Source organism: Mandrillus leucophaeus, unplaced genomic scaffold (assembly GCF_000951045.1).
Source record: "Mandrillus leucophaeus isolate KB7577 unplaced genomic scaffold, Mleu.le_1.0 Scaffold242, whole genome shotgun sequence".
NCBI classification, from domain to species: Eukaryota; Metazoa; Chordata; class Mammalia; order Primates; family Cercopithecidae; genus Mandrillus; species Mandrillus leucophaeus.
In genome coordinates, this window is record NW_012102499.1 from 1826709 (window position 1) to 1850638 (window position 23930).

A 23930-nucleotide genomic window follows, 5' to 3' on the forward strand; every position below is an offset into this window, starting at 1 on the left:
GGAGCACAGGGTGAGAATCCCTGGATGAAGGAGCTGCAGCCACTGTTTGAACTGATAGGAGATGGAATGGAAAGGTTTTCTATGCCCTGAATTTGCAGGGTCTCTAATGCTCAGAACATATGATAATAATATACATTTATTGAGCATTTACTTACTAGATGCCAAAACATTGTGCTAAGAGCTTTAAGTGCATTATCCCACTCAGTTCTCCCAAACTCTATTAGATGGACGCTATTGTTCTTTCTAGCGTGGGATGAGGAAAGTACAAGCTGAAGTGGTTAAAGGACTTGTACTGAGTAAATAGTGGAGTCAGGACTTGAACCTTGGGTTACCTGGTTCAAGGTATGCCCATGCTCTTCTCCCTTTGTTGAGCATTGCAAGGGAATCAGGTAGTCGGGTAGATGTTTCACGGTGATCACCATGTCAACAGTGCTTGAGGATGGAGAACCAGGGCAGGAGGGCCGGCTAGTAATTTCTGGTGTTCAGACATGGAATGTGAAGGACCTGAAAAAGAATAGGAGTAAAGGAAATGGAAAGAAGAGAGTCATGAGAGGCATTGCAGCCAGACTTGGTGATCCACAATTTCATGAGAAAATGAGTGAATCAAAGAAGATTCCAGGTTGTTCTATTAACATTCAGAAAGCTGTAGCTTGGACCCTGGGCCAGCAACTGGGCTTGTGGAGATCCCTGGAAGTAGTCATCATGCACTCAGGGAAGACAGGGGGTCATCAGTCTGTCACACTTTATAAATATTGGAAGTAAGTTCCGTGGTTTGATCAAAGCTGCTGTTCTATGGCACATGTGGTCCTGCACATTTGTAACATCCATTAAGCCTTTGTGAAGAGGTCAGAGTTGTATGCCTGAAGGATGAACCTGTCAGGAATCATATCGCATTGCAAGGACAGCTTCCGGAGGCATTTCCCTGTATATTTTTGCTCATTGTCTCTAAGTAGTCCTGCATGTCATTCAGCATCAGTGTAGCAGAGAGATACTTTTGCTTTGGAGGGTAAGACGAGAAGAGCAGAAGAGGCTGACAGTGAAGAGGGAGAGGAGCTTTCTTGCGTCTGATGGGAAACCTGCTACAGGGACTGAAGGTGCTCTGGGGGTGCCACCACCCCTTCACACACAGGTCAAGAAAGCGTTATCTGTCTTGTGTAAGGAATTGGGCCTTGGATTACTCTGCAAACCTGACCATGCCAGGAAGGAGTCATGGATGGAGGAGACCTGTGCTTGGCTGCACCAAGCCATGGCCATCCTGTTCTCCAGTGTCACCACAACACCCGTGACCCTCCCACGTAGCTAGGGATAGTGTGTGGCCATCGAACTGCTGTTCTGAAGACGTCCTGAGAGGATTCCAGCTGGCCTTTTTTGGGGTTTGAGGGACCCAATAAATAACCTCCGTCTTCCTGCCTGCTTTCTGAATCAGCTGAGAAATAAAACACAATAGGTGCTCAAATATTAGCAGAAATGATAATTTACAGTGAGATCAACATCTTTACCCTAGGAGGGAATGGTTTCACAACCTTCTCCCAGTCTTTTCATTGAATAGGATTATTCTGCTCCTATGATCTCTGAGAAAGGAACAAAAGCTTCCATTCTTGGCAGAAAATTAATAAGAGAGAAAGAAGAAATTTCCTCTCCGGGAGGCTACACACTGTTTGAAGGTGGGACTAAGATGGCCTGATAGATAGGCATGAATAACAGAGTTCTTTGGGAGATGGAGAGAGAGAGAGAGAAAGATAAAGAGAGAGAGAGAGAGAGAGAGAAAGATAAAGAGAGAGAGAGAGAGAGAGAGAGACTTTTCCTTGGAGTTTTAAGAAGACCAAGATGTTAAGAAGAATTTTCATGAACTAAATTAAATTGATGACTGAAGGTAAAAGTTCATGCTTGGATCAGTGTTTCTTCTTCTGAGTCCTTCACTGTACTGGAGGAGGTAAGGTAGGTAGAAGTCACAGTTTTGCAAATATAGTAGCATATTATCGTTATTGATCATCTCTATATAGGTCAAGATCAGTTAGATTATTCTGAGGAAACAAACCCCCAACACTCAGTGGCTTAGAGTAAGAAAGACTTCTTCTTTACTCTGTTCTGTGCCCACCAGAGGCCAGCTGGGGAGCTCTGCCCACCATTGTCACTCAGGGAAGTCAAAAGCTTGGATTTGCCAGATGTTGAGCCACAAGGAAAAGAGCTCTGAAAGGTCATGCTTCATTTCGGAAGTGATGCTTATCACTTCTACTTACAACTCTCTGATCAGGACCTGTCCCAGGATCTTACCCAGGATCAAGGAAATACAGTTCTATGGTGTTCAGAAGGTAATAGGAGCTGGAAACAGTGGGCACACAGCCCTTAATGGCCCTCACAACCTCATTGACTAATAGAGTTGTTTTTCTTTTTTTAATAGACTTTATTTTTTAAAAGAGATATTTAGGTTTACAGCAAAATGGAAAGGAAGGCACAGAGATTTCCTCTATACCCCTGTCCCACACATGCATAGCCTCCCTCATTATCAATATCCCTCCTAGAGTGGTACATATATTACAACTGATGAGCCTACATTGTTACATTATAATCACCCATAGTTGGTAGTTTACATTAGAGTTCACTCTTGGTGTGCACTCTATGGGTTTGATGAATGTATAGTATCATTCCATTGCAATACCAATAGCATTATAGTATTATACAGAGTAGTTTCCCTGTCCTAAAAATCATCCCTTCTTCTCCCCTAACCCCTGGCAACCACTGATCTTTTTAGTGTCTCTATAGTTTTTGCCTTACCCGGAATGCCATAGTTGGAATCATACAATGTGTAGCCTTTTCAGATTGGCTTCTTTCACTCAGTAATATGCATTTAAGTTTCCTCCATGTCTTTTCTTGGTTTGAGAGCTCATTTCCTTTTGGCACAAAATAATATTCCATTGTCTGTATGTATCATAGTTTATCCATTCACCTGCCGAAAGACATCTTGGTTGCTTCCAAGGTTGAGCCATTATGAATAAGGCTGCTATAAATAACTGTGTGTAGGTTTTTGTGTAGACATAAGTTTTCAACTCATTTGGGTAAATACCAAACACCATGATTGCTCTATCATATGGTAAGAGTATGTTTAGTTTTGTAAGAAACCACCACTACACTGTTTTCCAAAGTGGCTGCAGCATTTTTCGTACCCACCAGCAGTGAATGAGAGTTCCTGTTGCTCCACATCCTTGCCAACATTTGGTGTTGTTAGTGTTCTGGATTTTGGTCATTCTAATAGATGTGTAGCTAATAGAGTTTTATTTAGAAAGATTTTTATAGAGGCATCTCTGGGCCTTTTAATATCATGTGAACTAGATGATATGGAAATGTGTCACTTACATAACCCACTGAGCTGAATGATTCTTCTAGGTAAGGGCTAAATATTTTTGGCTTTCTGGGTCATTCGGTCTCTAGTGCAGTGACTCAGCTCTGTTTTGGTAGAGCAAAAGCAGATATAGACAATTCATAAATGAGTGGGCCATGATTCAATAAAACTTTATTGACAACACAGGTGGCAGGCCACATTTGGCCTATGGGTCCTGGCTTGCTGACTCCTGTTCTAAACACATGGCAGAGCAGGTATGGAATAAATTTCTACTTCACTGTCCTGCCTCTATAGATAATTTTAAGTTATCAGGAGCCATAGTTGTAAAACTATATGTGAAAAATAATCTCTTGTAGTTTTCAGACTTTAAGCTTGGTGTGCAGAGATGAGGTCTTACCTGGGACTGCTTTAGAAATAGGTTATTCCTCCCTCTAGAGCCCTCTGGTGGCTGGAGGAAGCCATTGCTGCAACCCCTGATGACCTGATGGTCCTGTGTTTCTTTTTGTTTGTTTGTTTGTTTTTTGAGACAGAGTTTCAGAATTTCGCTCTTGTTGCCAGGGCTGGAGTGCAATGGCGTGAACTTGGCTCACTGCAACCTCCGCCTCCTGGGTTCAAGCAATTCTCCTGGCTCAGCCTCCGGAGTAGCTGGGACTACAGGCATACGCCACCATGCCAGGCTAATTTTGTATTTTTAGTACAGACGGGGTTTCTCAATGTTGGTCAAGCTGGTCTCGAACTCCCAACCTCAGGTGATCCGCCAGCGTCTGCCTCCTAAAGTGCTGGGATTACAGGCGTGAGCCACCATGCCTGGCTGGTCCTCTGTTCTTTTTGTCCCTCTTGATTTCTGTTTTCCACAGCTTTAATCAAAGCCACCTGGGGTAAGAGGACATACCCATTCCATTAGTCCTGAGGGTGCTCAGAGGGGGATGAAGATCAAGAAAAGATTGCTTTTACCATAAAGAACCCTGATAGACTTTGCTGGAGGTATTTCCTAGAGTTTCTGCTCAGCTAGTCTTTTCTTCCTCTCATCACCAGTTCATCAGGTTTGTCATTAGAGACAGAGACATTTGCATTAACTTCAGTCATAGGTCATCAGCTTTTAAATATTCAAAAGGCTCAATTGGCAGTAAAGCAGTTTTGATGAAGTATATTCCTTGCCCTTAAAGAGCAGGAAAATCATCCAACTAGCCACACGATAATGATCCAGGGCAGTGAGGGTTGTGCTGGAAGCAAGAATGACACAATGTGTTTTTTAAACAGAGTAATTCTCTCTGTTTCTTAAAGGTTATATTCTCTGTAAATCATGTGCCATGGCTATAGTTTAAAAAGATGGAGTTATCATTTTAAAAACGTCTAGCTTTCTAGAAATAAATACCCTGACATGAAAAATATCCTCTACCTTTGCTTCTGATGAATAGATCACAAGGGCCCTCTTAAGAAATGTTTTTGTCAGTTTTGAGAAGTGTGTTTATTGTGTAAAAAGAAGACAAGAAATACATGTCTAGTTATTTTACAACCCCAGTCTTTTTTAAAATGCATTTTCTCTTTGTCATCGCTCTCTGTCCCTGTATCATTTCCCTTCCCAAGTCCCTTCCAAACTCATAGAAGCTCTCTCCTTGGTAGATTATCAAAGAAATTTGCATTTTTGTTGCTATTTGATGTAGCACCTTTCTTAGGAAGAGGGAAGATGGGATGATTTGGGATCAAATGCGTTCACTGTAAAAATGAAGTCCTTGCATTTTGTGGCCTGGAGTAAAGGACATTTCTAGGGAGGGATGGGCTGGGGCAAGTGATGTGCACATCCAAGCCATTAATGTTTTTTATACAGGTGAAATCTAACCACCATGACCTTAAGGGGGAAAAAACAATGTTACCAAAGTGCAATGTGGCCATGAAGAAGGAGAGAGGGGTTATATTATTGAAAGTGGGAATCAGCCATTACTTAATACATTCTCTGATTGTATCTCACATGTGATTCTAACTTACGTATAGAGCTAAAGATTCTTTGAACTTTCAATGAGACTATAGCAGTGTATTTATCCAGAGGATATTTATCCATCCTTCTATCCATTTATATTTCATCCATACTTCCATGCATCTTTCCATCCATCCATTCATACAACAAATATTTATTGAAGGGTGGCTTTTTGTGGGGCACTGTAGTAGTGTGGGATGGCCTAGCCCAGATTTGCAGCCATTTCATCCCCAAGCTGGGCTCTCCGTCATCATCCACACTCCCCCATGACCTCATGGTTTGAAAGATTTTATCCACAAAATAATTCATGAAGCAACAATTAATTTGCCTCTTAATTTTTATTAATCAAAGACAGTTTTGACTACGATTTAGCGCCTTCGACTATCAAGCGGTCACTAGCCAACAGCAAAGAAATTTGACAGCCAATTTCTATTCTTAAGGGATCCTTGGAGTCCAAAGCAGGAGTTATAAAATGACAGTCCTTGGACTACACTGTGACCCAGATGTATGTAGTTTGAGCCAAATAATAGCTCTAAAAAATGGAACCAGTTGCCATAAAGTTCTGGCTTTAGTTGTGACTGGGGTTTTGGTCACATGGCTCCCTGACTTTTGTGTGGTAACACTCAGCAGCAGTGCCTCTTTAAAAGAATCCTTTGTCTCTGAATTGCCACCATCCCTGCTCTGCCAATTTACCTTCTCCTTCCATTGAGTTTGCAGCCACCATTTTTTTTTTTTAACAGATAAGGAAACAGAGTTCTGAGAAATTAACTTATCCAAGGCTACACAATTATGAAGCAATAGAACTTGACCTGAAATCTGAGTTTCCGTACATTGTGTGCTAATATCTTTCTAAGTTGCTGCTCTCCCTAAGCCTTGTCCCTGCATGGCCCCAGGGTGTTACCACTGTCTCCTTCTTAGCGTGGCAGCTATCCAAATTTGCAGCATTTTATCTAATGCCCTGCATAAAGATGGCTCCTAAAGGATTTGCAAGAGATAATGTCCCTCTCTAAGTAAAAGATTGGAAATGACAGACTGGGAACTCTCATTTCCTTTCTATTTAGGATGTAGAAAGGCATGAGATATTGATCTCTCCTAACATCAAAATAACACCAACAAGCTGGCTGAATTACAGAATCATGTTTTTTGAACCCATCTGAGAGCTGAAGATGCAAATAGACCTAAATGTATTAAAATCCAGAATGTCCTTCTTAGGAGAGTGGAGACCCATAGCTGCTTTCACTTCTGGTGGAGTGACAGAAGAGGAGGATTACACCCTAGATCAGGGCTAAGGGCAACTAGGCAAACCTTTAACCAGCACGAGAGCTGAGTGAAATCCCCCAGAGGCACTCCAGACCTTCAGCGCAGGTTAGGGAAGCCCTTGCTGATGGCAGGAGACAGGATGACAGAGAGGAGAAAGGTCTTCTAACGTCCAGAGAGCCAGGGATGAGATTGAAGAGCAAAGGACTCTCTCTCCAGTCCACATTCCACAGGAATGCTATAAAACATAGAGAGCTCCCTGCAGTCTCTGAGTGCTAAAGTCCCAAGCCCTGCTGAAGGGCAAGTCTTGAGAACATTTCCAAACATTTGAAGCCAAGGATGTGGAAAATCTTTTATTCCAACAAAGCTAAATCTAAGTAAAGTTGCAACCAAGTTACAGCAAAATGTAATCTAAGCCAAATTGAGAATTCTGTTTTTCAGAAGTCGAAGACCATTATATTGATCTTCTACACCATTACGTTGGTCTTCTGCCCATGACTTTAATTCTAGAGCTCCTAGGCTCAGATGGGTCAGAGGGAGCCAGAACCACCCCCTTCCCTGCCAACTGTGTTCCAAGCAGTCCAGCTCATTGCTGGCAAGATCTGCATCTTATTCCACAATTAATGTCCACTAATAATTGGCATTTATTCCTGGGGTGCTATCTGGTTTTGTACTCTATGTAATGGTATGCTAAAGGAGGATCAATAAAAGGGAGATTGTTCCTTTTTGTCTAAAAGCACTCAAAACTGGCAGAAGGGAGACATACAGCTAAATACGCAATTACTTGACCTCATCTAATATATTAGAAAAGCCTATCTTTGGAGAATTGTTAGCTCTTTGAAAAGAATTCAACTAATCACTGGTCTTTACCTTTAAATGTCTTATTAGAGACACTATTAATCTGAGTAGAACATTTCCTGGTGCAATATTTGAAGGATAGAAAGTCATTATTTTCCATTATCAGAGTTTTTGCCAGAAACAGATGCCCAGTGGGAGGTTCAAGGAAAAAACCCCAACTTTTCTATTTAATTGATCTTAGTATCTTCCCCGAAAAAATGGATCATTAAATGGTTTCTTTCTTGGTGAGTCTGGGCCTCAGGAGTCTCCAGTCCTATCAGGGTCCCTGCCTTTTCTCCTTTGGTTTTGATCTTTTTGCCTTCTCTGTGCATTTGTAGTTAGCCTTTCCCTGTGTATGACTTTTTCAATTAAGTCTTTTAAATGCTTAGCCAGTAGAGATCTGAGGTTAAAACCAAAGCAAATGATGCTGACTTGAGAATTATTTTAAAGATGGGCCTTTGCTTTGTGGTAAATATCTCGACATCCTGCTTGACATTCCCCTCAACACAGTATTTCTGACTTCAGCCATAGGTAGGGCTAGCAAGGGAACACAAGGTAGTCTGAGGGCAAGGACAGAACATACTGTGTGCTAGGCGCTAGTCTGACTGGTTCACATCTGTTACTGGCTTAATCTTTGCAACAATTCTTAGAGGTAGGTACTCTTTTTGCAGAAACACCTTCATTTTTTAGCATGAAATAGACACGGCTTCCTGTGGTTTCATGTTCCTGTGTTCTGGACCCAGATCAGGGTTCAGAAAACCGTCTTCTATACCGGGTCAACTAGCAAATATTTTAGGCTTTGTAAAACATATAGTCTTCATTGCAACTACTACTGTTGCAACATGACAGCATGCATAGACAATATGCAGATAAGTGGGCGTGGCAATGTTCCAATAAAACTTTATTTATGGACACTGAAATTTGAATGTCATGTAATTGTCATGAGTCACGAAATATTATTCTTTTGATTTATTTAAACTATGTAAGAATGTAAAACCCATTTTTAGTTTGAGGGCTGTACAAAATCAGGTGGCAGGCATTCCAGATTTGACCTGCATGTTTTAGTTTCAGGTTAAAATGGAGATACCACTATTCTCTAATCAGATCTGAGTATCAGTCACCTGAAATGAATTGCCTTATCATTGATAAGTTGCAATGTTTAGAATTTGAAAAAGTTGCAATTTAAACGAAACTTTTAGGTGGGTTGCAGTGGCTCACCCCTGTAATCTTTGCACTTTGGGAGGCTGAGGTGGGGGGATCACTTGAGCCCAAGGGTTCCAGACCAGCTTGGGCAACAGGGTGAAATCTCGTCTCTACAAAAATTACAAAACTTAGACAGATATGGTGGCATGCTCCTGTAGTCCTAGCTATAGGAGGCTGAGGTGGGAGGATCACTTGAGTCCGGGAGGTGGAGTCTGCAGTGAGCTGAGAGCACATCATTGCACTCCAGCCTAGGCGATGGAGTGAGACCCTGTCTCAAATAAACAAATTAAATAAATAAATAAATTTAAAAATAGATTTAGCAAGTATAAGTGCCATTTTGTTACATAGATATATTGCATAGTGGTGAAGTGTGGGCTTTTCATGTAACCATCACCGGAATACTGTACGTTGTACTCATGAAGTAATTTCTCATCCTTCACTCCCTCCCACTCTCTCACCCTCTGAGTCTCCAATGTCTATTATTCCACACTCCATGTCCATGTGACACATTATTTAGCTTCCAGTTATCAATGAGAAGATGTAGTATTTGACTTTCTGTTTCTGTGTTATTAATGGCCTCCAGTTCCATTTGCCTTGCTTTTTTAAAACATAAGAGGTGGATAGGAATCATGTCATTTTATGCCATGGCATGCAGGAGAGCAGGCAGATGGCTCTTGACCATAAGATATTGGTGATGATGTTGGCACCAGCCCTGACAAGCACTTTAGAACCAGGTCAACTTGCATTTGTATCCTGCATTTGCCCATACATGGCTAGTGAGGGCAAATGCAGGATGCAAATGCAAATTGACCATGAGCAATAACCTTGAGCAAGTTATTTTTCTCTTTGGATATCAGAACTCTCATCCACAAAATGAAGATAAAGATTCTAACTTTCTGAATGATAAGTAAAAATATGCATATGCTTGTCAATATAAAAAATGTTATGCTGCTTGGAATTGCAGAGTTTAGTACAAGATAGCTCTGCATATGTATCTGTTATCCTCCTGATCAATACCCTTTAGTTTGGGGGTCCTTTTGGACTGCATAATATTTCATCCAATGATTTCTTTATTTAAAAAGCAGAAATTATATGTCTTTTCATCATTACAAAATGTCTAATATGTAAAAGAGCATTTGCAGAGTATATACAATATTTGTATGATTTAAAGAATAATTGAAAAAACACCCATGATCCCCTGGCATTGTTTGTGAATGAGAACATCACCAGCTGTTCTGAAGTCTTCTATGTGCCCCTCCCAGACCACCTCCCTCTCTCCTCCCATAGGTACACTCTTCTGAATTTTAGGTTGCTTATTCTCTTGTTTTGCTTTTATAAATTTACTTTATACATATGTATCAGTGAATGATGTATTACTTCAGTTTTGCCTATTTTCACTTTCATATAAATGGACTCACACTGTATTCTCATGTCTCAATTTTTCCCTATGAACATTATATTTATGAGATTCTTCCACATTGATACATACAGCCATATGTCTTTATTTTCACTTCTGTATAATTAAGTTTCTATCATATGAACTTCCCATGTTTTATGTATCCATTCTCCTGTTGGTGAACATTTGGGTTGCTTCCAGGTTTTTGCTATTGCAGACAGAGTTACTAGGGTTTATTGAATAATTCTCCTAAGGTGCATGTATAGGACTCCCTAGTGTAAGTACAAACCTAAGTTAGGACTTGCCAGAGTTTGCACTTTAACTTTTCTAGGAAATGGCGGTTTGGTTGCTCTACTTTATGTTCACACCAACAAGTAGGTGAGAGTTCCCAGGGTTTCCAGTGAGTTTTAACACACTAGTTTTGTTTTGCTCATTTTTGAAAGCCATAGAAATAGAATCATACAGTGTATATCCATTTATATATGGTATTTTAGTCTGTTTTGTCTTGCTATGACTGAATACCAGAGGCTAGGTAATTTATAAAGAAAAGAAATTTATTTTTTACAGTTCTGGAGGCTTGGAAGTTTAAGGTCTAGGGACTGCATCTGGTGAGGGCCTTCATGCTGTTGGGAACTCTCTGCAGAGTCCTGAAGTGGTGCAAGGCAGCACATGAAGAGGGCATGAGCATGGCAAACTAAATCTATTCATGAAGGCAAAGTTAAAAGCCTCACCTCTTAATACTATGAGTTTGGTGATTAAGTTTCAACATGAGTTTTGGAGGGGGCAAATGTTTGAACTGTAGCATTTGACTTCTTTTATTCAATGTTATTTTTGTGATATTCATTCATCTCATAGTGTGCAGCTTTAAGTCAGCAATTTTCATGCCTGTATAGTATTCCATTGCCTATTCATTTTACTGTTGATAGACATTTGAGTTGTTTTCTAGTTTTTGCTATTACAAGTAACACTACTATGAAAATTCTATGTATTTCTTGGTGCAACGTGCACTAATTTCTGTTGCATATACAACTATGAGTGGAATTGCTGTATTACAGGGTAAACATGTTCAACTTTAGTAGATAATGCTAAAGAGTTTTCCAGATTAGTTCTACCAAATTTCCACTAGAAGTATATGAGGGTTTCTTGTGCTGTACATTCTTACCAGTGCTTGCTTTTGTTAGTCTTTTTAATTGTAGCTACCAGATGGAGATGTTAGTGGTTTCTCGTAGTTTTAATTTGCATTTTCTAATAGCATAGAACATAGCTAACTAGATATAGGAGTATGTACCTCCTTCACAGAGAGGAATCAGAATAATAAGTAGATATATTTCAAACAGATAGTCTAGGAGAGACTTCTGGGATTCACCAGAGAGGAGATGGGAAGCACTAGAAGTAACGAGAGGGTTCGAGGCAGCTTGCCCAGCTGGGAACTGACTAATAGTCAGGAGAGGTTCCTGGGCATGGAGAAACAGTAAGAAAGAAACCTCCAGGGATCAGCTTTTATGATCTTGGCTATGGGAGAAACTCTTGACCCATTAGGGCCTTGGGCTTGACATGTGGAACTGCCTAAGGATTGCACAGAGACATTCCTCCAGAAAGAGAACCCACATGGAATCCCACAGGCATCTGAGCCTACAGTGGCCTCAGCTGGGAAACATTTTGAGAGCCTAGATACTGGAGAGCTACAGACGTGGTTGCTGCTGCTGAGCTGCTGCAAGGAGGGTAGAGGAGAACAGGTGCTCCTACATACCCCTAGGAGGATCCCTACTGCCTTGTTGTGAGCTGCTGTTGAGACTGAGATGTGAGTGGACTGCACTCTCCACAGCTTCTTGTCCACACTGCTTGCCTGGGAGAGATCCCACCCTCTCTGTTTCCAGGCCCAAGGCACCATTTTGAGAGTTTAATGACGGACTGCCATTTGACTTTGGACTGTTTGGGTTGATGTGGTTGCAGTTGCCACCTGGCCAAGGAGGGACAGGGAAGCCAGGCTCTCCTCTCATACATAGGACAATACCTACCGCCCTGCAGTGGGCTGCTGTGAGACTGAGATGTGAGTGGACCACACTCTCCACAGCTTCTTGTCCATACTTCCTGCCTGGGAAGGGCTCTGCTGTCCCTGATCATAAGTCTTAGGTGTCATGTAGAGAGTTTAACACTGGGCTGCACTCCACCATGAGCCGAGTTCAAGTTGTCATGGCTGCAACCACTGTCCACTTGAGGAGGGACAAGGCTCTCTTTTGCATACCCAGGACAATACCCACTGCCCTGCTAGGGGCTGCTGTGAGATAAAGACTCAAGTGGACCGAAACTCAAGAGGATATAACAATTCTAGATATATATGCTCCCCAAATCAGGGCATACCCATTCAAAAAACAAATATTACTAGACCTAAAGAAAGAGACAGACAGAAATACAATAATAGTGGGAAGGTCAACACCCCACTCACAGTACTAGACAGATCATCAAGACAGAATATTAACAAAGAAACATTGAACTGAAGTTGGACTTTAGACCATGTAGACTTAGACATTTACAGAACATTCTACCCAATAGCTACAGGAAATACATTCTTTTCATCAGTACATGGAAAAATCTCCAAGATAGACCATATAGTAGTCCACAGAAAATGTCTTAACAAATTTTTAAAAAATTGAAATTGTATTAAATGTCTTCCCAGACCACAGCAGAATAAAGCTAGAAATCCGTGCCAAGAGGAATGCTTGAAACTATACAAATACATGGAAATTAAACAGCATATTCCTGAATGATCACTGGATCAATAAGGAAATTGAGATAAATTTTAAAATTTTGATGAAATTAATGAAAATGGAAACACAATATAACAAAACCTGTGGAATACAGCAAAAGCATTGCTAAGAGGGAAATTTATAGCATTAAACGCCTACATCATAAAAGTAGAAAGATCACTAACCTAACATCGTACCTCAAGTAACTAGAAAAACAAGAACAAACAAAACACACACTTAGCAGAAGAAATAACAAAGATCAGAGCAGAACGAAATGGAGACAAAACATTACAAAAGATCAACCAAACAAAAAGTTGGTTCTTTTGTTTTTGAGAAAAGATAAACAAAATTGATAAACCATTATCTAGACTAACCAAGAAAAGAAGAAGATCCAACTAACACAATCAGAAGTGAAAAAGGAGACATTACAACTGATACCACAGAAATACAAAAGATCATCAGGGACTGTTATGAACAGCTGTATACTCACAAACCAGAAAAACTAGAGGAAATGAATAAATTTCAGCCTCACAAGATTGAACCAGGAAGAAATAAAACTTCTGAACTGGCCAACAATGAGTAGTGAGACTGAGTCAGTAATAAAAAAAAAAAATCTCTCAACAACTATAACAACAACAACAACCAAACAACATCCATCCAGGACCAGATGGATTCACAGCTGAATTCTAGAAAACATGCAAGGAAGAACTAATACCAATCTTCCTGAAACTGTTCCAAAAAATAGAAGATGAGAGACTTCTCCTTAACTCATTCTGCAAGGCCAGTATCACCCTGATACCCAAAACAGAGAAGGTCACAACAAAAAAGAAAATTATAGATAAATATCCCTGATGAACATAAATGCAAAAATCTTCAACAAAATACTAGCAAATCAGATCCAACAACACATAAAAAGAAAATACACCATGATCAGGTGGGATTTATCCCAGGGATGCAATGATGGTTCAATATACATAAATCCATAAATGTGATACATCACATACAGAATTAAGGACAAAAACCACATGATCACCTCAATAGATGAAGAAAAAGTGTTTGATAAACTTCAGCATCTCTTCATGAGAAAATCCTCAACAACCCAGACATAGAAGGAACATATCTTAATATAATCAAGGCAATATATGACAAACCCACAGCCAACATCATATTTAATAGGATAAAGTTCAAAGCATTCCCTCCAAGAACTGGAACAAGACAAAGATGGCCACTTTCATCACTCTTTTTCAACATAGTACTGGAAGTCCTTGCTAGAGCAATCAGGCTAGAGAAAGAAAAGACATCCAAGTTGGAAAAAAGGAAGTCAAATTATCCCTGTTTGGTGATGGTGTGGTTTCTATCTAGAAAACCCTAAAATCTCTACCAAAAGATTCCTAGATTTGATAAATGAATTTAGTAAAGTTTCAGAATACAAAATATATTTGCAGAAATTGGTAGTATTATTATACACTGTATTAGTCAATTTTCATGCTGCTGATAAAGACACATCCAAGACTGGGCAATTTATAAAAGAAAGAAGTTTATTGGACTTACAGTTCTACATTGCTTGGGAGAGCTCATAATTATGGTGGAAGGCAAGAAGGAGCAAGTCACATCTTACATGGATGGCAGCAGGCAAAGAGAGAGCTTGTGCAGAGAAACTCTCGTTTTTAAAACCATCAGATCTCGTGCAACCCATTCACTATCATGAGAACAGCAAGGGAAAGACCCGCCCCCATGATTCAATCATCTCCCACTGGGTTGCTCCCACAACACATGGTCACTTGAGGTCAGGAGTTCAAGACCAGCATGACCAACATGGTGAAACCCCATCTTTACTAAAAGTACAAAAATTAGCTGGACCTGGTGGCATGTGCCTGTAATCCCACCAGCTACTCAGGAGGCTGAGGCAGGAGAATCCCTTGAACCTGGGAGGCGGAAGTTGCAGTGAGCCAAGATCATGCCACTGCACTCCAGCCTGGGTGACAGAGCAAGACTCCATCTAAATAAAAAAATAAATAAATAGTCCTGGGAAATTTGATAGTTTCATGCAGAAGAGTGAAACTGGACCCATACATCTCTCCATAAACAAAAATTAAGATGGATTAAAGACCTAAACATAAGACCTTGAACTATAAAAATCCTAGAAGAAAACCTAGGAAAAACTCTTCTGGACATTGGCCAAATAATTTGTAACCAATTCCTCTAACTAAAATGTAACAAAACAAAAACAGGCACATAGGACTTAATTAAACTAAAATGCAACAAAACAAAAATGGGCAAATGGGACATAATTAAACTAAAACGCTTCTGCACAGCAAAAGAAATAACAGAGTAAACAGACAACCTACAGAATGGGAAAAAATACTTGCAAACTATGGGTCTGACAAAGGGCTAATATCTGGAATTTACATGGAACTTAAACAGCTCAACAAGAAAAAACAACCCCCCTTAAAAAACAAGCAAGGGACATGAAAAGCCATTTTTCAAAAGAAGACATCCAAGTGGCCAAAAAATGCTCAACATCACTAAACATCAAGAAGTGCAAATTAAAACCACAAAGAGAGACCACCTTACACCAGTCAGAAAGGCTATTATTAAAAAGTCAAAAAACAACAGATGTTTTCAAGGATGCAGAGAAAAGAAAACACTTATAACATGTTGGCAGGAATGTAAATTAAAACAATTTTTGGGGGGAACAGTGTGGAGATTTCGCAAAGAACTAAAAATAGAACTACTATTTGATCCAGCAATCTCACTATTTTCCCTTTGTGTATATGTATCTACCCAAAGGAAAAGAAATCATCATATCAAAAAGATACCAGCACTCATATGTTTATTACAGCAGTATTCACAATGGCAAATATATGGAATCAGCTAAGTGTCCATCAATGGGGAACTGGAAAAGGAAAATGTGAGTGAGAGAGAGAGAGAGAGAGAGAGAGAGAGAGAGATATCATATATATATATATATCTCACATTTATATATACATTTATATATATCTCACATTTATATATTATGTATACAATATTATTCCACATTATATATCTATTCCATATAATATATAATAGTATTCCATGCTATATATATTATATATATACACGCATTATACATAATATATATAGCATGGAATATTATTGATCCATAAAAAGAATGAAATCATGTCTTTTGCAGTAACATGGATAGAACCAGAGGCTATTATTCTTAATGAAATAACTCAGAAACAGAAGAGGCAAATACTGCGTGTTCTCGCTTGTAAGTAGGAACTAAACAGTGAATACACATGGGCATATAGAGGACAGTAATAGACATTGGAAACTACAAGATATGGGATGGTGGGAGGAGGTGAGGGTTGAAAAATTACGTATTGGGTACAATGTTCACTATTTGGGTAATGGTTGCACTAAAAGCCCAGCTTTTACCACTATGCAATATATGCAAATAGGAAATCACTTGTGCCTCCTAAATATATAGTAAATAGACATTAAAAATTAAATAAAATAATTTACCTTTTCTTGATCATAAGAAGCTAAGCACATTTTCATGTAGTTATTGGCTAGTTAGATGTCCTATTTGGTAAGTGCCTATTAAGTCTTTTGCCTATTGTGTGAGGTTGGGGGCGTGGTTACTGGTTTTGAAACACATTTTGTTGCTCTTTATTGATTTACAGGAGTTTAAAAAATATTCCAGATAGGTGTCCTTCTTTGGTTCTACGTGTTGCTGACAGCTTTTCCCATACTGTAGCTTGCCTTTTTCCTCCCTGGCTGGTATCTCCTGATGAACAGAGGTCCTTGAGTTTAAGGGGTTGTCCTCAGGGGCTGTGTGGCACTGGTACCCTGCTGCCGTCTGGGATTGGCTGTGATTGGAAATTAGATGCTCATCAGATTTAGGAACGACAGGTAAGTGGTCAGAAAGAGACCACTTAGGCAAGGAAAAATTATTCACTTTTCAAAGTGAATATCCAAATGATAACCTTCCACAATTATCTTGTTCCTATATTGAAGAGGGTATGCTTTAAAAACGAACTTGAATTTTATGAATAGACAACATGTAGCTTTTAAAAAGGTGGTGACAGTTCAATGAATAATGAGAATGGCTAGCTCTGTAGATCAGAGGAGTACTTACTAGTGGGTGGGAGAATGAGGGCCTTTCAAGTAAACTGGGAGGATCACCCCGGAGCAAAGCTGATTGCCCAAGGCTATGGGAGGCACAGGGCTGCTTTGGCTCTGGTCCTGGTTCACTTGGTCTTGGTCTGGGTCATTAGGGCGAAGTTCTGCATTGAGGGCCAGAAGAGTGGGTTGTTGCTTAGTGACATGCTGGGTATTTTGACTGCTTTGTCCCTAGTTGGGAAGGTGAGATGAGTATACAAATGACTGTGTGTGTGTATATGTGTGTGTGTATGCATGAGAGAAAGAGAGCTCAATAATATGTGAATTCAATAATTTTTTTATTTTTATTTTTATTTTTTATTTTCTTTTAAGGCAGGATCTTTCTTGCTCTGCCACCCAGGCTGAAGGACAGTGGCATAATCATAGTGCACCACCATATCTGGCTGATTAAAAAAATTTTTTTTAGAAGAAACCTTGCTACGTTGCCAGGCTTGTTTTGAACTTCTGGGCTCAAGTGATCCTCCCACCTTAGCCTCCCAAAGTGTTGGGATAACAGGCATGAGCCACTGCACCCAGCCTGACTTCAATAATTTTCTGTATGGTTTATTTGTTGGTGGAGAGTAAGATATTACTTCAAAAACTTAAGAGAGAGATGGAGAGAGAAATGCCATATGGATTAAGAAAACCTTCCAGAAATCTCTTTTCCCATCCCTGTCAATATAGTTGTTAATTTTCCTGAGTCCATTGTTACTTTATCAAAAGGAAAAAAATTATAATGACTATGTCTTGAAAAGAAACAAATCAAAGAAATGGCCCGAGATAGTAATTGCAGGATCGAAAGGGCCCATAAGTACTGACTGGGATGAATACATAAAGATACTCTCTATGTACATATATCATAGTGAAATTTCAGAACACTAAAATGAATAAGGAAATCTTGAAAAGCTTTAGACTTCATTTTTCTAAAGCACAAATTTGACTTAATCCCTCAGAACTACTCTGTAGATGGCTTTACAAATGATCTTTTCTATTAAAAGAGGACGGTGGCTGGGTGAGGGGGCTCATACCTGCAATCCCAGCACTCTGGGAGGCTGAGGCAGGTGGATTCCTTGAGCTCAGGACTTGAAGACCAGTCTGGCCAACATGGTGAAACCCCATCTCTACTAAAAACAAAAATTAACCAGTAGTGGTTGTGGGCGTCAGTAATCCCAGCTACTCGGGAGGCTGAGGCAGGAGAATCATTTGAACCTGGGAGGCAGAGGTTGCAGTGAGCCCAGATCATGCCACTGCACTCCAACCTGGGCAACAGAGGGAGACTCTGTCTCAAAAAAAAAAAAAAAAAAATAGAAAAAAGAAAAAGGTGGCATCTATGGCAATCTTCCCTTCCTTCACTGAGTCCTTATGGATAACAAGAAAAGCATTAGAAAAGGAATAGAAGAAAATATCATTGTTGGATCAGAAATCCTGCAATATCTCTGGAAGACAGGAAACAGAAGGGATCCAGGCCAAACACAGACATAGAATAGCAGTGGTTCTGGGTGCTTCCAGGAATACACACAACAGCCAACACAGTGAGTGGGCAACTACATTTGAAGCAAGTGGACAACTTTGACCCCTCCCTCTGGTTGCTTTGTGCTGAGTTATGGGCAGCAGCAGGCTTATGGGGAAGGTACCCTGTGTGTGTGCCTAGAACTAGAAGCTTTGGCCCCAAATCAAGTTACTGATACATGCTGCATTAGTCATTCTTGCGTTGCTATAAAGAACTACCTGAGACTGGGCAATTAAGAGGTTTAATTGGCTCACAGTACCACAGGCTGAACAAGAAGCATGGCTGAAGAGGCCTCAGGAAACTTACAAACATGGCGGAAGGCAAAGAGGAAGGAGGCATATCTTATGTGGCTGGAGCCTGAGGAAGAGAGAGCAGGGGGAGGCGCTTCACACTTGTAAACAACCAGATCTTGTAAGGACTCACTATCCCGAGAATAGCAAGGGAGAAATCTGCCCCCATGATCCAATCACCTCCCACCAGGCCCCTTCTCCAACATTGGGGATTACAATTCGACATGAGATTTGGGTGGGGACACAAATCCAAATCATATCACATGCTCTTCCACATGGCACATCCCACTCTTCCCTCAACCTCTGGAGGCTGATACATCAAATATGTCAAATACCTCTGGAGGCTGATACATCAAATACATCAAATATTATTAAAAAATATAATAGCAAATTCCTGCTATTCCAACAGGAATCGCCAAACACTTAAGGAAATATCAGCTCCACGAATTAGAGACTCTGAGTCAGCATACAAAATGACCTTCACCAAGAAAGCAGCATTAATGCAACCAACAAGATTGGACCTTAATAGAAATGAGTGGTACCCTCAGAGCGATAAGAGGAATTCATGATCATGAGCTGAGAACAGACTGCTGTTTCAAGATGCACATAGATATTACATTGGAAATGAAGCAGCAGAATGTGCACAGAATGTGCACAGCTGAAGAATAAATTAGCAGGCTGGATGTTTGAATTAAGAAATAATTCAGGGCTGGGCGCGGTGGCTCAAGCCTGTAATCCCAGCACTTTGGGAGGCCGAGACGGGCGGATCACGAGGTCAGGAGATCGAGACCATCCTGGCTAATATGGTGAAACCCCGTCTCTACTAAAAAATACAAAAAACTAGCCAGGCGAGGTAGCGGGCGCCTGTAGTCCCAGCTACTCAGGAGGCTGAGGCAGGAGAATGGCGTAAACCCGGGAGGCGGAGCTTGCAGTGAGCTGAGATCCGGCCACTGCACTCCAGCCTGGGCGACAGAGCGAGACTCCGTATCAAAAAAAAAGAAATAATTCAGAGCATACTACCAAAAGACAGATATATAAAGAATTAAACAAAGATTAAGAGACATGGAAGATAGACCTAAGAGTTTCAAGACCCTTTTATTAGGGCCTCTTAAAGGAGATAAGAGAGAGAGTGGTACTGAGAGAGTGGTGGAGGAAGTGGGGAAGGGAAGAAAAGAATGAAATAGTCAAAGAAAGAAATGCATTGTTAGCTTAAAAGGATCTACACTGTGCTGCTCATGATGAATAAATAAAGATGCTCCCTAGACATACCACAGTGACTTCAGACATCAGTGTAACTCCAGTGCACTAAAGGTAAAGAGATTGTGAAGGGCTCTAGGAAGAAAGTAGATGGGATACTGTTTTGATTTAGAGGCATGATGACTCTTCGCTATCTTGAGGGGGTGGGGGGGCAATCCATCTCTGGGAATGAAATTAAGTAGAGATAGATTTAATATTGTAATATAATTTTACATTTTGAAAATAAAATGAATTCCTGTTGTTTTCTTTAGCAAACTCTGCTTGGTTGCTAGAATGACATAATTATCCTTGGGGAGTGATTGAGATTCTCTAAAATACATGTGGGATATTAATATTAGTCAAAGTGGGGTCTTTGAAATGTTGCATAATCTTTGTTTAGATGCTAGCCCTGAAAGGGCTTCACGGTCATCTATATTTGTAGGCCTTTTCTCCCTGAGGCCAAGACCTTGTTTACTACTTTGCAGGACAGTGCTAGGACTAAGTGGTTAAGATTTCCTTTGAAATCCAGAGCTCTCTGTGGGATGGTTGACAATTCTTTTGGCCCTGATGGCTCTGTTTAGGCTTGTTGATGGGGTAACAGGATTGTGCATTTTGTTTTCCCTGAGCAAGAAGGCATGCCATTTACCCTGGATAATGTTTTTCATTATCAGAAAGAACAGATGATGAGTTTTATTTCGTATTATGATTGAATTTGCAAGGGCCTACTTATCGGTAACTCGATAACCTTGATTAACTGTACGGGTCACTGGAATGCTCAGAATGTGTGTGGGTTTGTTATGGAACAATTAGCTAGAGAACACAAGCTCGGCTTCCTTAGCAAAGGACTCCTTGTGGTGAGAAATAATGATCAGTCTTACTGATTCCTATTTATGTAAGGGTTTTTCTCCTTATTTAGCTTAGACTGCCATACTTTACTGAATGAAGGGATTCCATGTTTCTATTCTTTTCCATTTTAACTTCCTTAACTTTTCTTGTGTGATTTTAGGGGGCAGAGCCCACCAGTTGCTGAATTTAACTTGCTCCTGAAAGCTCACACTTTGGAAACCTACGGGGTGGATCCTCACCCGTGCAAGGTAACTGCCCCTCACAGCAGGTCACCATATAATGGTTGTTTTGCAAAATAAAAGAGAGAGTTTATCTGTGCACAGACCTGGCAGAGCCTTGTTAAATCTTTCCCACAGCCTGGCCCACAGTCCCTCATTGGAAGGCACAACAGTGGGCTGCTGTTACCTGTTTTGGCAGCTGATTTTCTCTGTCGGAGTCTTCCAATTGTTCATTGATTGCTATGTGGTAGCCACATTTTCCTAAATTAACATCCATGGATTCACCCATCAAATAGATTGTTTGGCCCCTGAGGAGTTTCAGGCTCCTGACACATTTACTTTCAAGGCCATTGACAGCAAGAATGCAGTCTTTAAAAGTGGGAAAGTGGAAGGAAAAAAAAGAAAGATTTCAAGTTGCGTTTTGGCATTAGGAACACTCGTTTTTATTTTTTCCTTTACTCATATTTGATAGTGTTTCTCTCAAGGATGAAACACAGACTACTTACATCAGAATCTCCTGGGCCTCCCCCCAGAGCAACTAAATCAGAATTCTGGGGGTACAACTGGGGAATCTGCCTTTTTAATCAAGTTCCCAAGGAGATACTTACGGATACATTTTCCATAAATGTTTCACTGAAGCAATGTTCTTCTTTCCATATATTAGACTATGCATCAGCCAGACACTAGTCCTAATCCTAAACTAAGCATTTTATCAGTTAGGCTCTTAAAGATAAGTTCTGGAGTTTTAGTGGCATATTTCTTTACCCGGATTGGACTGCCTGATATTTGGTAAAGCATTAGTCCTATAGGTCTCAGCTTGGGCTGCTCATTAGAAGCACCTGGAGAGCTTCATGAGCACCTGCTGGCCAGAACAGATCCCACACCAATTATGTCAGGATCTGCCAGGGGTGGAGACCAGGCTCCCCAGGTGTTTCCAATGTGTAGCCAAGGCGGAGAGTCGGGGTTACTTGTCCATACTGGCATTTACATCCTCTTGTTCTGCCTACACAAATGTGTTGGAATATTTACCAGCAGCTCTTTCCTAGAATGGTATTAATCAGTGTATTCATTTTAGTGAATTGACTTTTACGCGGAAATTTGAACTCTATTTTATTTATTTCTTGGAGACTGACTTGATCTTTGTGTTGTTATTCCTTTGCCTTCACTTATCTACGAGATGCTTAGTTTTCCTGGTCTAGGCTGGAAGCACAGTAAGCTTTTCTGGAGATACTTTTATACTGAAATTTCCAGAAAATTCGATGCTCAGGGCTTTGGTTTCATCACGTTAGAGCGCGAATGGCAACCAGGAACAGTTTGCTCACATGACAAAGCAGACCTGGAACACAGGCAGCCCCAGAAGACACTGGGAAGTAGACATAGTGATTTGGGACTAACTTATACTTTTCCAGGAGGTTCCTAGAGGGCAGAAGGTCCACTCCTCAAAGGGAAAAGCCACATATTGCTGGACTTCACCCAGTCTTTGAACGGCTTGCTCTTAGAAGTTCCATCTCAGAAACTCAGTTTATCGCTATAATCATTGCAATTAGTCTCAACCTAGGGTGAGGAGGAATGAGTATATTGGTTATCATTTATTTTATTTTCCTCAATCTAAACAGATTTTTCTATCTTTTTCCCAGGATTCAACAGGCACAACAACATTTTTAGGATTCACAGCTGCAGGCTTTGTGGTATTCCAGGGAAATAAGAGAATCCATTTGATAAAATGGTGAGTGCCTCTTTGGAAAACTGACTTTCCATTTTTCTTAATCTTGATTCCTCTGTCCCCTCCTTGGCTTCTTGGGCAAGCATCGGGTAGAATGCCTGGTATTCATTTCCTTGCCTTGGAGCTTCATCATAAAGCGATGTAACATCTAGGTTGCCTTTGGTGGGGACTTGGAAATGCCAAGCTGAGGAGTCAACTTAGGAGGCGTGGGCTCAGGGGCTCTGCCTTCTAAGAGAAGGTATCCAGTATTTCCTCACCAGTAGCTTCTACTGCTGTGGCTAAGGGGGGCACACGGATGGGTCAGGGCAGGGTAAAGGTTTGAGTTCCCATGAACAACTCAGGATCCACTCTCCCCAACTCACTTCTTTCCACTCTCCTCCTCTGTTGAATCCTGGGTGCAAACTTACCCTTTGTGATCCAGTGTATCCATGAAGATGCTTTTGGCAAAAGGTAGCAGGAATGTCTACTCATGATGGCTTACAAATAGGAGGACTAATCATCCCACAAAGCAAATGTGGAGCAGTTCCACGGTCTGTTAACTTAAATGCCGGAAAGGATTTAGGTCTCTTTTTTTTTTTTTCCTCTGCCATCCTTGGGCAGGCGCATTGGTCCTGAGGCTCCCGCTCCTGAGATGGGCATGCGTGCAACTGGCCCGCACATCTCCCCACGGCAACGCCCAGAGCCTGGAGGAGAGCAGCCCCTTCCATGTGTCTCCTTTTCAAACAAGGAGAATTTTTCAGAAGCCCTGTAGGAGACCTCCTGTATATCTAATGGGACAGAATTGGGTCACATGTTTCTATTTAAACCAGTCTTTGCTGAAAAGAATGGGAACTCCAATACATAAGAACACAGTTCTTTTGTAAACAGGGAAAACAGGAGTGAATATTTTGCAGCGCAGTGGATTTGCTTCTTGGAAATGGATGCAGAGGGAGGAGAAAGTCAGATACTGTGAATCCACGTCATTTCATGAACTGAATCTGAAATCAGCACGTTCTTCCCACCTTGCTAAGTGGGCGGGGCAATTAATATTGTTCTGGTCGTTAATGTTAACGAACACTAGAACTTCTTGGAAGAAAGATGCAGCCTGACTGTAAATAATAGAATAAATAATTCTGAGCTGTGTGTGGATCCTCTCTCGGAAAGAGAATTGCCGTATAATTTACTGAGGGCTTTTCGCTGCCCATTAGACCTTCACCAATGATAAGA

At 40.7% G+C, this 23930-nt stretch overlaps 1 protein-coding gene across 5 annotated transcripts in view; it reads left to right on the forward strand.

The window, feature by feature from the left end:
* Window positions 1-23930, forward strand: part of FRMD3 (FERM domain containing 3) — a 327322-nt gene that overhangs the window by 234825 nt on the left and 68567 nt on the right. For 3 of the 5 annotated variants that reach the window (XM_011982768.1, XM_011982767.1, XM_011982769.1), the window contains exons 7-8: window positions 20944-21031; window positions 22639-22727. In XM_011982768.1, coding sequence (XP_011838158.1) covers window positions 20944-21031; window positions 22639-22727 — 177 coding nt within the window. Of the gene's footprint in view, window positions 1-2202; window positions 2313-20943; window positions 21032-22638; window positions 22728-23930 lie in introns of those variants that run through there. The other 2 variants (XM_011982771.1, XM_011982770.1) reach the window with 1 other exon arrangement.